Here is a 15,038-nt window from a genome sequence, read left to right as displayed (position 1 = left end):
TTTAGAAATTGCAGAAAAAATAGATTTCCAAAACTGCTTCAATACAGAACACGACCAAAACATATGTGTCATTATAGCTATCTCAGTTTTACATCTATCACACTGACTATTAACATTAGGAAATATTTTAGAGAGTCTCTTCCTTGTCGAATAATAACGATGTACAATTTTAAATTGAATTAAAGAGTGACTGGCGCAAATCGAAGAAGAGTTAACCAACTTCAAAATTCGCAAACACGAGGACGACCTATTGTCTCAGCTTGCTCCTGCCCCACAGAACTCATTTCTGCATACCTCGACACGGTTTTATTCCCCCTTGTTCAATCCCTTCCTACCTATGTTCGTGACACTTCTCACGCTCTTAAACTTTTCGATGATCTTAAGTTCCCTGGCCCCCACCGCTTTATTTTCACCATGGATGTCCAGTCCCTATATACTTCCATCCCCCATCAGGAAGGTCTCAAATCTCTCTGCTTCTTTTTGGATTCCAGACCTAACCAGTTCCCCTCTACCACCACTCTGCTCCGTCTAGCAGAATTAGTCCTTACTCTTAATAATTTCTCCTTTGGCTCCTCCCACTTCCTCCAAACTAAAGGTGTAGCTATGGGCACCCGTATGGGTCCTAGCTATGCCTGCCTTTTTGTTGGCTTTGTGGCACAATCTATGTTCCAAACCTATTCTGGTATCTGTCCCCCACTTTTCCTTTGCTACATCGATGACTGCATTGGCGCTGCTTCCTGCACGCATGCTGAGCTCATTGACTTCATTAACTTTGCCTCCAACTTTCACCCTGCCCTCAAGTTTACACGGTCCATTTCCGACACCTCCCTCCCCTTTCTAGATCTTTCTGTCTCTATCTCTGGAGACAGCTTATCTACTGATGTCTACTATAAGCCTACTGACTCTCACAGCTATCTGGACTATTCCTCTTCTCACCCTATCTCTTGCAATAATGCCATCCCCTTCTCGCAATTCCTTCCTCTCCACCGCATCTGCTCTCAGGATGAGGCTTTTCATTCCAGGATGAGGGAGATGTCCTTTTTTAAAGAAAGGGGCTTCCCTTCCTCCACCATCAACTCTGCTCTCAAACGCATCTCCCCCATTTCACGCACATCTGCTCTCACTCCATCCTCCCGCCACCCCACTGGGGATAGGGTTCTCCTTGTCCTCACCTACCACCCCACCAGGTCCAACATATTATTCTCTGTAACTTCCGCCACCTCCAACGGGATTCCACCACTAAGCACATCTTTCCCTCCCCCCCCCCCCCCGCTTTCTGCAGGGATCGCTCCCTACGCGACTCCCTTGTCCATTCGTCCCCCCCATCCCTCCCCACTGATCTCCCTCCTGACACTTATCCTTGTAAGCGGAACAAGTGCTACACATGCCCTTACACTTCCTCCCTTACCACCATTCAGGGCCCCAGACAGTCCTTCCAGGTGAGGCGGCACTTCACCTGTGAGTCGGCTGGGGTAATATACTGCATCTGGTGCTCCTGATGTGGCCTTCTGTATATTGGCAAGACCCGATGCAGACTGGGAGATCATTTCGCTGAACACCTACGCTCTGTCCGCCGGAGAAAGCAGGATCTCCCAGTGGCCACACATTTTAATTCCATGTCCCATTCCCATTCTGATATGTCTATCCATGGCCTCCTCTACTGTAAAGATGAAGCCACACTCAGGTTGGAGGAACAACACCTTATATTCTGTCTAGGTAGCCTCCAACCTGATGGCATGAACATTGACTTCTCAAACTTCCGCTAATGCCCCACCTCCCCCTCGTACCCCATCCGTTATTTATTTATATACACACATTCTTTCTCTCTCTCTCCTTTTTCTCCCTCTGTCCCTCTCACTATACCCCTTGCCCATCCTCTGGGTTCCCCCCCTCCTTCCTTCTCCCTGGGCCTCCTGTCCCATGATCCTCTCATATCCCTTTTGCCAATCACTTGTCCAGCTCTTGGCTCCATCCCTCCCCCTCCTGTCTTCTCCTATCATTTTGGATCTCCCCCTCTCCCTCCCACTTTAAAATCTCTTACTCGCTCTTCTTTCAGTTAGTCCTGAGGAAGGGTCTCGGCCTGAAATGTCGACTGTACCTTTTCCTAGAGATGCTGCCTGGCCTGCTGCATTCACCAGCAACTTTGATTTGTGTTGCTTCAAAATTCGTAACCAATCCTCTGTTATCAAGGTCATGTTAAGCTCTCTTTCCCAATCTTGCTTAATCTTAAGTAGAGGATAATTATCCTGTTGTAATAGTAAATTATAAATTTTCCCAATAAAAGCTTTCACTAAAGGGTTCATTTTTAAAATATTGCAACAAGTGTGAGTATGAAAGAGAGTATTAAGTTACTAATTTCTCAAATGACATCAGTCTGCCTTCTTGAAATAAATCCAGGAAGGAATCAATTCCTTTATTCCTCCAAAGAGAAAAGGTAGGATCACTAAGTGAAGGTTTAAATACTTATACTTTATTGTCGCCAAACAATTGATACTAGAATGTACAATCATCATAGCGATATTTGAATCTGTGCTTCCCACTCCCTGGATTACAAATCAATAGTAAATATTAAAAATTTAAATTATAAATCATAAATAGAAAAATTAGAAAAATAGAAAGTAAGGTAGTACAAAAAAACCAAGATGCTGGTCCGGATATATTTGAAAATAAAGAGTTTTGATAAATTAAACTAAGAAGGTTAGATTTTTTAAGATTAAAAAACTTACGAAACTGGTACCAAATTCATAATGACTGCATAATCATAGGATTTATATTTAAAAATAAAAATTTTGGCTTGTTGTACAGGTAAAGAAGCTCCTAATAATGAACTTAAGTCAAATTTTTTCACAGTTTTCAATTCCAAGTCAACCCATAGTGGTCGTTCATTTTTATTGGTCCAATATAACCAAGAACACGCATAGCATATATTAACCGCCCAATAATACATCCTTAAATTAGGCAAAGCAAGATCTCCATCCTTTTTTAATTTTTGTAAATGACATTTTCCAATTCTTGGTCTTTTATTATTCCAAACAAAAGATGAAATAATAGAATCAACCTGATCAAAAAAGACTTCGTAGTTTAAAAGAAAGGAATATTTTGAAATACATATAAAAATTTTGGTAAGATCATCATTTTAACTGCATGAATTTGACCAACTAATGAAAGTGTAAGAGGATTCCATCTAGAAAATAATTGCTTCATAAAATCCACTAAGGGAACTAAATTAGCTCTATAAAGGTGATAGTAATACCTAAATATTTAAAAGAATCCATAACTTTAAAGGAATATCATACATAAAAGCAGAATCATTGAAAGGAAATAATTCACTTTTATGCAGGTTTAATTTATATCCTGAAAACTTTCCAAATTTATTTAATAATTTCAATAAACTAGGAATAGATTCTTCAGGATTCGAAATATAAGCTAAGAGATCATCAGCATAAAGGGAAATCTTTGGAATAATCCCATTTATGGAAATTCCTTGAATATCCTTAGATTCATGAAGTGCAATAGCCAAAGGTTCCAGCACCAAATTAAATAACAAAGGACTTAATGGACATCCTTGTCTTGTACCCCGCCAAAGTCAAGAAAAGGGGGATCTACAGTTATTAGTAATCACAGTGGCAATAGGGCTTTTATATATTATTCTAATCCACTTATTAAAATTAGTACCAAAGCTAAATTTCTCTAAAACGTTAAATAAATATTTCCATTCAACTCTATCAAATGCCTTTTCAGCATCAAGAGAAACAATGCATTGGGGAGTTTTCGAAGGGGATGAGTATATAACATTTAACAGTCTCCGAGTGTTAGAAAAAGAATACCAGCCTTTTATAAAACCTGTTTGGTCCTGAGAAATAATTTTAGCCAGTATATTCTCCAACTGATTAGCCATTATTTTTGAAAGAATTTTGGCATCTACATTTAATAATGAGATAGGTCTATATGAAGCACAATCCGTAGGGTCTTCATCTTTCTTAAGAGTTAAAGAATAGAAGCTTCATAAAATGTAGAAGGTAAGTCTCCTAGCAAAAAAGAATCTAAGCATTTCTAACATATAAGGAGTAAACAAATTTTCAAATTTTTTAATAAAATCCTACAGAAAAACTATCTAGTCCAGGAGCTTTACCAGATTGTATTGAAAAAATAGCTTTCTGAATTTCTCTTTCAGTAAAAGGAGTATCAAGAATTTGTTGATCTTCAACAGATATTCTAGGAAAATCAGTCTTTTGTAAAATGGCATTCATTTTAGAAGGATCAGCTGGAAACTGAGATTTATAGAGTTCACTGTAATAGTCTTGAAAAATTTTATTAATATCTTCATAGTTACAAGCTAAACTACCACTCCTGTACGACTTTTTAAAATTTGTCTTTTAGCTCTAACTGCTTTTAGTTGGGATGCTAGTAGCTTATTACTTTTATCCAAACACATAAAATTGGCTTTTTAATTTAAGCAAATTTCTTTCAATAGGATAAGTTAATAATAAATTATATTGTGATTGAAGTTCAACCCTTTGTTTAAATAAATCAATATTAGGAGAAACTGCATAAGTGTTATCCAAGTCTTTAATTTGTTTTGAAATCCTATCTAACTCTATTTTTGTCTGTTTCTTAAGCTTAGCCAAGTAGGGGATTATCTGACCTCGCAAATACGCTTTAAGTGTATCTCATATAATTTTGACACATCTCCCGTATTATTAAAAAGAAAAAAATCTTTTATTTGAATCTCTATAAATTTGACAAAGTCCAAACTTTGTAATAAGTTTTCTGGAAAATGCCAAGCAAGTTTACATTACTAACATCATTCAATTCAAAAGTTAAGCTTAAAGGTGCATGATCCGAGACAGCAATAGCATCATATTCACATTTCTGGACTTTGGACAAAAGTCAGAAATCAGCTATAAAATAATCAGTTCGCGAATATTTTTTATGGATATGTGAATAAAAAGAATAATCTCTATCATTAGGATGCAGATTTCTCCAGATTTCTATCAAACCATAATCAATTAAAAAGGAATTAATAAGTGATGCTGAACAATTTGGAAGCTGCTGAGTGGTTGAACTCTTGTCAATCAGAGGATTTAAACAACAGTTGAAGTCACCTCCCATCAGCAGCATATATTCATTTAAGTCTGGTAATAAACCAAATACATTTTTAAAAAAAGAAAGATCATCTACATTAAGTCCATATAGATTAACCAGGACAATTTTTCTATTACAAATTGTTCCTTTAATAATTAAAAATCTACCATTGATATCTGAGGCATTATCTTCTTGGATAAATAAAATATTAGATTTAATAAAAATAGATACTCCCTTTGTTTTATTTTGACAAGTAGCATGATATTGAAGGCCCTTCCATGTTTTAAAAAATCTATTTTGATCGCCCATTCTGATATGCGTTTCTTGAACAAAAATTATATCGGGCTGGAATCGGTTAATAATTTTAAAAGTCTTCTTTCACTTTATAGGGTGATTCCAGCCACATACGTTCCAACTAATAACGTTTATCTGTTTAATTACCATAGAATATTCTTTTAAACATGAAAATACACACATACCATCGTGGGTTAATCAAAGATGGCAGTGATGAGTATAACCATATAGAAAACGCATGCTCCGAAGCTCCATAATGGGAAAAAACCTGAAAAAAAATTACTATAATAAACCCCAAGATGCAAAAAAACCCCGAATCCTCCCACCATCCCAAAAGGTGGAAATCTGGCAAAATGGAAGGAAAAAGCCGGAATGCCTTCCCAAAGAGAAGAGAAAAAGCAGAACTCTGCGTGCGGCTCAATATAAATAGTGATTTAAAAGTTTTTCTCCCAATTTCCCCCCCCCCTTACAAAAAAAACACATGACCCTAAGATAAGAGAGCCCAGCAGGGAAGCAGAAAAAAGATGTTTATAGCTAATCATTGAAAATAAACTAGGAATGCAAAAACGGTCTCTAGTAGCATCAAAATGACACTATTAAACCTAAACAATGCAATCTCTAACAAGAAAAAGACACCATTATTCCTTTAGCTTACTACCCAACTTTAACAAAGGAAACTAAAGCTAATTATCTATTCTAAACACTCCTCCCTATATAAGAAAGGGTCTATATAAACTATGAAAGCTATCACTTAATTAATAAAAGAAAAGGAAGAAAGAAGCAGATAATCAAACTAGTTAATAATCTGTCCACTGTTAGTTCACTCCATATACGAAACAGACTTCAAAAAAAGTCATTCATTAGTCAAACCAAGAAGTTCACCTCCTCTTTAAATAGTTCATCAATCAAAGGAAATCTTCAGCATATCAAAAATCTTCAAAGCCTGTTTTCTATCAGAAAATTATTCAGCAACCCAAGTATCCTTCATGCAACAGCCAAATCGACGACTGAGTTAACAAAGTTCAGTGCCATTTGGGGATCCAAAAACACACGAGGTGTAGAATCTTTAGGAAATAATTTTAATCTAGGAGGATAGCGAAGCGATGGAAAAAGTCCCTTTGCATGAGCAGTTTTCATCGCTGGAACAAATTTGACCCGCTGTTCCATAATTTCCCATGGATAGTCTTTGTAAAAATGGATCTCGGAACCGTTAAATTTTAAAACTCTTCGTGTTTCCTTGCACATTTTGTGATTTGGTCTTTAACTTTAAAGCGAAGAAAGTTGACCAAAATTGGCTGAGGTTTACCTGAAATCTGAGAATTCGCAATGAAAATTCTATGAGCTCTTTCAATATCGGGAGGTTGAGGTAGAATATCCAGAAACAAAGATTGAAACAAATTAGCAAAATAGTCCAATAAATTCCCACTCTCAGAACCTTCCTTGAGTCCGATAATTCGTGTATTATTCCGACGAGACTTCGCCTCTAAATCGACAATTTTACCTTGAGCCTGTTCAAGCGGGTTGAAATATCCACAGTCTGACGTTTCAATTCTTTAAACTCAGTACTCAAGGAAATGATATTTTCTTCAATAGTCTGAAAACTCTGTTGGAACGACTTCATCTCAGAAGTGTTATTGTCTATTTTGTTGTCGAGAGCCATGAATGCACGTTCCAAACGCTCAGCCCAGACAGGCATATCTTCCGATTTTTCTTTCAAAGTTTTTCCCTTTCCATTGCTGGATTCAAAAGGCTGTTTTCCACTTCTTAAAGGATATGACATAATGACAACTATTTCCCTCTAAGATCCAAGAAATAAAAGTTAAAAATTCAACGTTTAAACAGAGGAAAAGGAGGAATTAAAGGCAGCCGCAAAATTTATGTATTACTCCATTGAGCCACAGGAGGAAGTCCCCCGGAACTTCCACCATACTGCTAGTGTTTTCCACAGTGAAGGCTGATGCAAAATATTTATTCAGTTCGTTTGCCATTTCCTTATTCGCCCCCCATCATTACTACCTCTTCAGCATCATTTTCCAACAGTCTGATATCCACTCACACTTCTCTTTTACACTATGTATCTGAAGAAACTTTTAGTATCCTCTTTAATATTATTGGTCAGCTTACCTTTGTATTCCATCTTTAGCTTCCCTATCTTCTAACTTTCCACAAATTTTTGCTCTAAATTATGCCCTCTCTTTGGCTATTGTTAGCTTTGACTTCTCGTTAGCCACATTTGTGTCATCTTGCCTTTAGAATACTTCGTCTTTGCAATGTATATATCCTATGCGTTCTGAATTGTGTCCAGAAATTCCAGCCCAGCCATTGCTGCCCTGCCAATGTTCTTTTCCTTTCATCTGGCCAATTCTTCTCTCATGCCTCTGTAATTCTCTTTAGTCCACTATAATACTTGATACATCTGACTTTAGCTTTGAATTTCAGGGTGAATTTGATCATATTATGATCACTTACCCCGAATGGTTCTTTTACCTTAAGTTCACAGATCAATTCTGGTTCATTACGCAACACCCAATCCAGAATAGCTGATCCCTTGGTGGGCTCAACCACGAGCTGCTCTTACAAAGACATCTCATAGGCATTCCAGAAACTCCCCCTCTTGGAATCCAGCACCAACCTGATTTTCCTAATCTACCTGCATATTGAAATCCGTCATGACTATTGTAACATTGCCCTTTTGGTATACAACTCCCATCAGAGTCTTTTTACCCTTGCAGTTCCTTTGTTCTATCCATAATGATCCAATATCTTCTGACTCTATGTCACCTCTGTCTAATGATTTGCCTTCCTGCTTGTCCTTTCAATACAATGTGTATCCTTGTACATTAAGCTCCCAGCTATTATCTTCTTTCAGCTATGATACAGTGATGCCAACAACATCATACCTGCCAATCTGTAACTGTGCAACAAGTTCATCTACCTTATTCCGTATACTGTTCACATTCAAATATAATACCTTTAGTCCTGTATTCACCCTTTTCAAATTTGTCCAGCCTCTCCTCACTACACATTGTCTCTGTTTGTAGCACACAAAATGCTGAAGAGGAGGAACTCAGCAGGCCAGATAGCATCTATGCTACAGAGTTTACAGTCGACATTTCAGACCAAGACCCTGCATTAGGACTCTCTAAACCAGCTACCTCATCTTCATGTGGCGTTGGTAGCCATCCTGACATCACAACCCTGGAGGTCCTGCTCTTTAACTTAGCACCTAACTCCCTGAACTACCTATGCAGAACCTTGTCACTCTTCCTACCCATGTCATTTGGTACCTGCATGGACTGCAACCTCTGGCTGTTCACCCTGCCACTTAAGAATGCTGAAAATTCAATCTGAGATATCCCAGGCCCTGGCAGCCAGGAGGCAACATACCATCCAGGGATCTTGTTCTCACCCATAGAACCTCCTGTCCATTCCTCCAACTAACAAATCCCCTATTACCACAACATGCCTTTTCTCTCCCTTCCCTTCTGAGTCACAAAGCTGGACTCAGTGCCACAGACCTGACCACTGTGACTTTCCTCTGTTTGGTCAAATCCCCCAACAGTATACCTGTTGTTGAAGGTGATGGCCACGGAGTTGGGGGGGGGGGGGGGAGTACTCTGTACTGGCTCCTTAACATCGTTCCCCTTCCTGACTGTCACCCAGTTTCCTGTGTCCTGCACCTTGGGTGCAACTACCTCTCTATATGTCCTATCTATGTCCCCTTCAGCCTACCGAGTGATCTGGAATTCATCCAGTTCCAGCCGAACTTCTTACCACAGACTGTTAGAAGCTGCAGCTGGGTGCACTTCTCGCGGTTGTTATCGTCAGGGATACTGGAGGTCTCCTGTGGAATGGGGATCATTCCACTATTCTGCCTGACACCTCTATGTCCTAGCTGAGCAGATATAAAGACAGGGAGGAGAAAAAGAAAACATAACCTAGAACTTTTCTTTTCTTTGCTTTCTCTAACTGAAGCCTCTCTTTGCTGAAAACTTGAAGAACTAAAGCCTCAAGATCACCACCTTGACTCTGTCCACTCTTACAGCAGCCACTACGCTTGCCCCCGCCTTCCTTTAATTTGCTCTTGCTAATCAAACCCAAATGCCGACTGGTTGCTGGTCAAAGCTCTTCATTGCTGTAGCAGTCCACTGCTCCCTTTTCTACTTGGGCAGTGGACCTGTGAAATCCTCTCCTCTCAAAGCTTCCGATGTCCAGATTGGTCGCTGGTCAAAGCTCGAATTATCCACATTCACAAAGATATAATTATCCATATATAGTTTTAATTTTGCCCTGTAACTCAGAAAAGATCAGCTGAAAGACAAAGAGATACAAAGGAACCATTGCCACAAATGATTTTATGCAATGCTTGCTTTTATGTTGGTTGCTTTACCAAGGGAGAGAGGAGTGTACACAGTCACGGAGGGGAGGCTGTTTTCCGTGATGTGTCGAAGTCTATAGTTTCTTGCAGTCAGGAGCAAAGCAGTTGCCATGCCAAGTTGTGATGCATTTGGATAGGATGCTTTCTGTGGTGCATCAATAAAAATTGGTGGGGATCAAAGGGGGCATGCCACATTTCTTTAGCCTCCTGAGGAAGTAGAGGTGCTAGTGTGTTTTCTTGGTCATGGTGTCTACAGGGTTGGATTAGGCCAAGCTATTTGTGATATTTACTCCGAGGAACTTGAAGCCCTCAACCCTTTGGACTTCAGCCCCATTGCAGGTCGTGTACACCCCCTCCCCCCTTCCTGAAGTCAAGGACCAGCTCTCTTGTTTTGGTAACATTGAAGGAAAAGTTGTTGTCATGACTCTCTCTCTCCTTCCAGTGCTCTAACTCATTGTTATTTGAAATATAGCCCATTACAGTAGACAATAGGTGCAGAAGTAGACCATTCGGTCCTTCGAGCCTGCACCGCCATTCTGAGATCATGGCTGATCATCTACTATCAATACCCGGTTCCTGCCTTGTCCCCATAACCCTTGATTCCCCTATCCATAAGATACCTATCTAGCTCTTCTTGAAAGCATCCAGAGAATTGGCCTCCACTGCCTTCTGAGGCAGCGTGTTCCACGCCTCTATAACTCTCTGGGAGAAGTTGTTCCTCCTCAACTCTGTCCTAAATGACCTACCCCTTATTCTTAAACCATGCCCTCTGGTACTGGACTCTCCCAGCATCTGGAACATACTTCCTGCCTCTACCTTGTCCAATCCCTTAATAATCTTATATGTCTCAATCAGATCCCCCCTCAATCTCCTTAATTCCAGCGTGTACAAGCCCAGTCTCTCTAACCTCTCTGCGTAAGACAGTCCGGACATCCCAGGAATTAACCTAGTGAACCTACGCTGCACCTCCTCCACACCCAGAATGTCCTTCCTTAACCCTGGAGACCAAAACTGCACACAATACTCCAGGTGTGGTCTCACCAGGGCCCTGTACAAATGCAAAAGGATTTCCTTGCTCTTGTACTCAGTTCCCTTTGTAATAAAGGCCAACATTCCATTAGCCTTCTTCACTGCCTGCTGCACTTGCTCATTCACCTTCAGAGACTAATGAACAAGTACTCCTAGATCTCTTTGTATTTCTCCCTTACCTAACTCCACACTGTTCAGATAATAATCTGCCTTCCTGTTCTTGCTCCCAAAGTGAATAACCTCACACTTACTCACATTAAACGCCATCTGCCAAGTTTCTGCCCACTCACCCAGCCTATCCAAGTCACCTTGAATTCTCCTAACATCTTCATCACATGTCACCCAGCTTAGTATCATCAGCAAACTTTCCTTCCTCTAAATCATTGACATAAATCGTAAACAGCTGTGGTCCCAATACTGAGCCCTGTGGCACCCCACTAGTCACCACCTGCCATTCCGAGAAACACCCATTCACTGCTACCCTTTGCTTTCTATCTGCCAACCAGTTTTCTAGCCATGTCAATATCCTCCCCCCAATGCCATGAGCTCTGATTTTACCCACCAATCTCCTATGTGGTACCTTATCAAATGCCTTCTGAAAGTCAAGGTACACCACATCCACTGGATCTCCTGCGTCTATCTTCCTGGTTACATCCTCGAAAAACTCCAATAGATTAGTCAAGCATGATTTGCCCTTGGTAAATCCATGCTGGCTCGGCCCAATCCTATCACTGCTATCAAGATATGTCGCTATTTCATCTTTAATAATGGACTCTAGCATCTTCCCCACTACTGATGTTAGGCTAACAGGGCGATAGTTCTCTGTTTTCTCCCTCCCTCCTTTCTTAAAAAGTGGGATAACATTAGCCATTCGCCAATCCTCAGGAACTGATCCTGAATCTAAGGAACATTGGAAAATGATCACCAATGCATCCGCAATTTCCAGAGCCACCTCCTTTAGTACCCTAGGATGCAGACCATCTGGACCTGGGGATTTGTTAGCCTTCAGTCCCATCAGTCTACTCATCACCGTTTCCTTCCTAATGTCAATCTGTTTCAGTTCTTCTGTTACCCTATGTCCTTGGCCCATCCATACATCTGGGAGATTGCTTGTGTCTTCCCTAGTGAAGACAGATCCAAAGTAGTTATTAAATTCGTCTGCCATTTCTCTGTTTCCCATAACAATTTCTCCCAATTTATTCTTCAAGGGCCCAACATTGTTCTTAACTATCTTCCTTCTCTTCACATTCCTAAAAAAAACTTTTGCTATCCTCCTCTATATTCCTAGCTAGCTTGCATTCATACCTTATTTCTTCTCCCCATATAGCCTTTTTAGTTAAGTTCTGTTGCTCCTTAAAAATTTCCCAATCATCCGTCTTCCCACTCACCTTAGCTCTTTTATACTTTTTTAATGCTATGCTATCTCTGACTTCCTTTGTCAACCACTGTGGCCACTTTCCCCCCTTTGAATCCTTCCTTCTCCGGGGGATGAACTGATTTTGCACCTTGTGCATTATTCCCAAGAATACCTGCCATTGCTGTTCCACTGTCTTTTCTGCTAGGATATCAGACCAGTCAACTTTGGCCAGCTTCTCCCTCATGGCTCCAGTCTCCTTTGTTCAACTGCAATACTGACACTTCTGATCTGCCCTTATCCCTCTCAACTTGCAGATAAAAACTTATCATATTATGGTCACTATAATGGCTCCTTTACTTCAAGATCACTTATCAAAACCTGTTCATTGCACAACACTAAATCCAGAATAGCCTTATCCCTGATCGGCTCTCGTACAAGCTGCTCCAAAAATGCATCCCGTAGGCACTCTACAAACTCCCTATCCTGGGGTCCAGTACCAACCTGCATGTTGAAATCCCCCATAACTACTGCGACATTTCCTTTGCCACATGCCATTGTTAACTCCCTATTCAACTTGCACCCAATATCCATGCTACCGTTTGGGGGCCTGTAGATAACACCAATTAGGGTCTTTTTGCCCTTACTGTTCCTCAGTTCTATCCACACTGACTCTACTTCTCCTGATTCTATGTCCCCCCCTTGCAAGGGACTGAATCTCATTCCTCACCAACAGGGCCACCCCACCCCCTCTGCCCACCTTTCGGTCCCTTCGATAGCACGTATATCCTTGTACATTCAATTCCCAGGTCTGATCCCCCTGCAGCCATGTCTCCGTTATCCCAACAACATCATAGTTACCCATTCGCACCTGAGCTTCAAGCTCATCCGCCTTATTTCTGACATTTCGTGCATTCAGATATAGAATTTTTAACCCATTTCTCCTCTCTCTGTTTAAATCGCTGCCTATTGTGCATAACCCAGCTCCCCGAACTCTCACCGGGCTATACGCCCCTTGAATTTTGTTGTCCTTCTTAAATTTACTTACTCTTTCTGCACATTTAACTCCATGCTCCGTCAGACCATCCCTCTGCAGATGTACCCTCCTTATCACTCGTTCCACCGCACCTTTCTCTACTTCACACTTAATAGTCCGGAACCGTGTAGTCCCCACCTGTCCTTTATACTTCATCTCGCTATCCTCTCTCACATTCTGGATCCCTGCTCCCTGCAAATTTAGTTTAAACCCCCCCCAAGCAGCACTAGCAAACTTTCCTGCAAGAATGTTAGTACCCCTCCAGTTCAGGTGTAAACGGTCCCGTCAGAACAGATCCCACCTTCCCTGGAACATTACTATGGTGCATCCACAAGCTTGTAGATGGATTTAGAACAGAATCTGGCCACACAGTTGTGAGTGTATAGGGAATAGAGTAGAGGACGCCAGTGGGGCACCAGTGTTGAGGATAATCATGGTGGGGGTGTTGCTGACTTTCCTTATTGCAATCTTTTGGTCAGGAACCGTGGATCTGGTTGCAGAGGGGACTGTTAAGCCACCCCATTCCTCCAGCTTCCGCTCCTTCATCTCAACTGCCCTCCTTTCTCTTCAATCCACCATCTCTGTTCTTCCCCTCCCCTCCCTTCCACCTGCTGGGACTCCTCTACCTTCTCCCTCTGTTTTCCCCTCATCCCTCCTCTGTCTGCGGATCTCCTTCTGCCCCTCTCCCTGTGCTCACCTTTCTCCCTCTCTTCCTCAGCGTGAAGGGGCCGGAGCTGATCAACATGTACGTGGGGCAGAGTGAGGAGAACGTGCGAGAGGGTAAGAGGCCTGACGGCTGCCTCTAGGGGTAGCTGGGGATGGGTGGTGGGAGAGGAAAAGGGCGCAGCAGATGGGCAGAGTGGTTAGATCAGCTGGGGCTCAGGGCAAAGGAGGAAGCGTGCCTTGTGAATGGGTAGTGGAGGAGGGAGAGATGAGCTGGGAACAGGGCTGCATGTGTGGGGTGGGGTATCCCTCCTGGTGGTGAGGGTGGTTTGGTGGTGGGATTGACCCTGTGGATAGTGGGGATTGGGTGTGAGCCTGTGCTGATGTGCCAGAGGGTGTTTTCTGACCAGGCACAGTAAACGTTGTCTGCATGATGGGGGTCAGAGCTATGAGCGGGAGTACATGCTGTGGGGTGAGTGTGGTTCCCTTAGGGGTGTTGGGTGTAGGGCAGGTTAGGGTATAACATGTGGTTCTGAGGTGCATAGTCCAGCTTTAGGGGCGGGTGTCTGGGGTGTAGGCTGAACTTTGGCAACCGGAACGGAGTAGCATGCAGTTCCTGGTATGGGGATTTGGGCTAAGCTGGGGCTGCCGGAGCAGTGTACAACACATGGTTCCAGCTTCTTCTGTTGTCTGGCCCGCAGTGTTCAGCCGGGCATGGACTGCATCCCCCTGCATCGTGTTCTTTGATGAACTGGACTCGCTGGCCCCCAATCGAGGTCGGAGTGGAGACTCTGGGGGCGTCACGGACAGGTACATGGTGACCACATTCACTGCGCCTCCCTGTCCCTTCCGTCCCGTAAACCTCACTGAGCACTGTTAGTGCACAACTCCTGTGCTTTGACCAGTGGGCAGCCTCTCTCCCTCTTCCTCCCCTGTCTCCCACCTCCCATGTCCCCAATGAAGCAGTCTTTTCTGAATGCAGCAAGACGTGGACAGTGTTCATACACGGGCCGATGTGTGGCAGGTAATGTACAGGTCATTAAAGTGCCAGACAGAGAGTGCCTCCACCAACAGAGTCCCACTCCCATCCCCAACATTCCCACAATCGACATTCACGGGTTACTACCGAACACAAATTTAACCATAAATCCTGTGACTACAAGAGCAGGTTAGGCTAAGCGACTAGTCTCCAACACCCC

The 15,038-nt window shown here is 42.1% G+C and overlaps 1 protein-coding gene across 1 annotated transcript in view; it reads left to right on the top strand.

Annotated features, from left to right (window-relative positions):
* Nucleotides 1-15,038, top strand: part of pex6 (peroxisomal biogenesis factor 6) — a 50,443-nt gene that overhangs the window by 31,468 nt on the left and 3,937 nt on the right. Inside the window, exons 12-13 of the mRNA XM_072249178.1 lie at nucleotides 13,895-13,956; nucleotides 14,541-14,649. Of these exons, the coding sequence (XP_072105279.1) occupies nucleotides 13,895-13,956; nucleotides 14,541-14,649 (171 nt within the window). The remainder of the gene's footprint in view (nucleotides 1-13,894; nucleotides 13,957-14,540; nucleotides 14,650-15,038) is intronic.

This window comes from Mobula birostris, chromosome 2 (genome assembly GCF_030028105.1).
Source record: "Mobula birostris isolate sMobBir1 chromosome 2, sMobBir1.hap1, whole genome shotgun sequence".
NCBI classification, from domain to species: domain Eukaryota; kingdom Metazoa; phylum Chordata; class Chondrichthyes; order Myliobatiformes; family Myliobatidae; genus Mobula; species Mobula birostris.
Note: the sequence above shows the minus strand (reverse complement) of the source record. Positions and strands in the feature narration are given on the sequence as shown.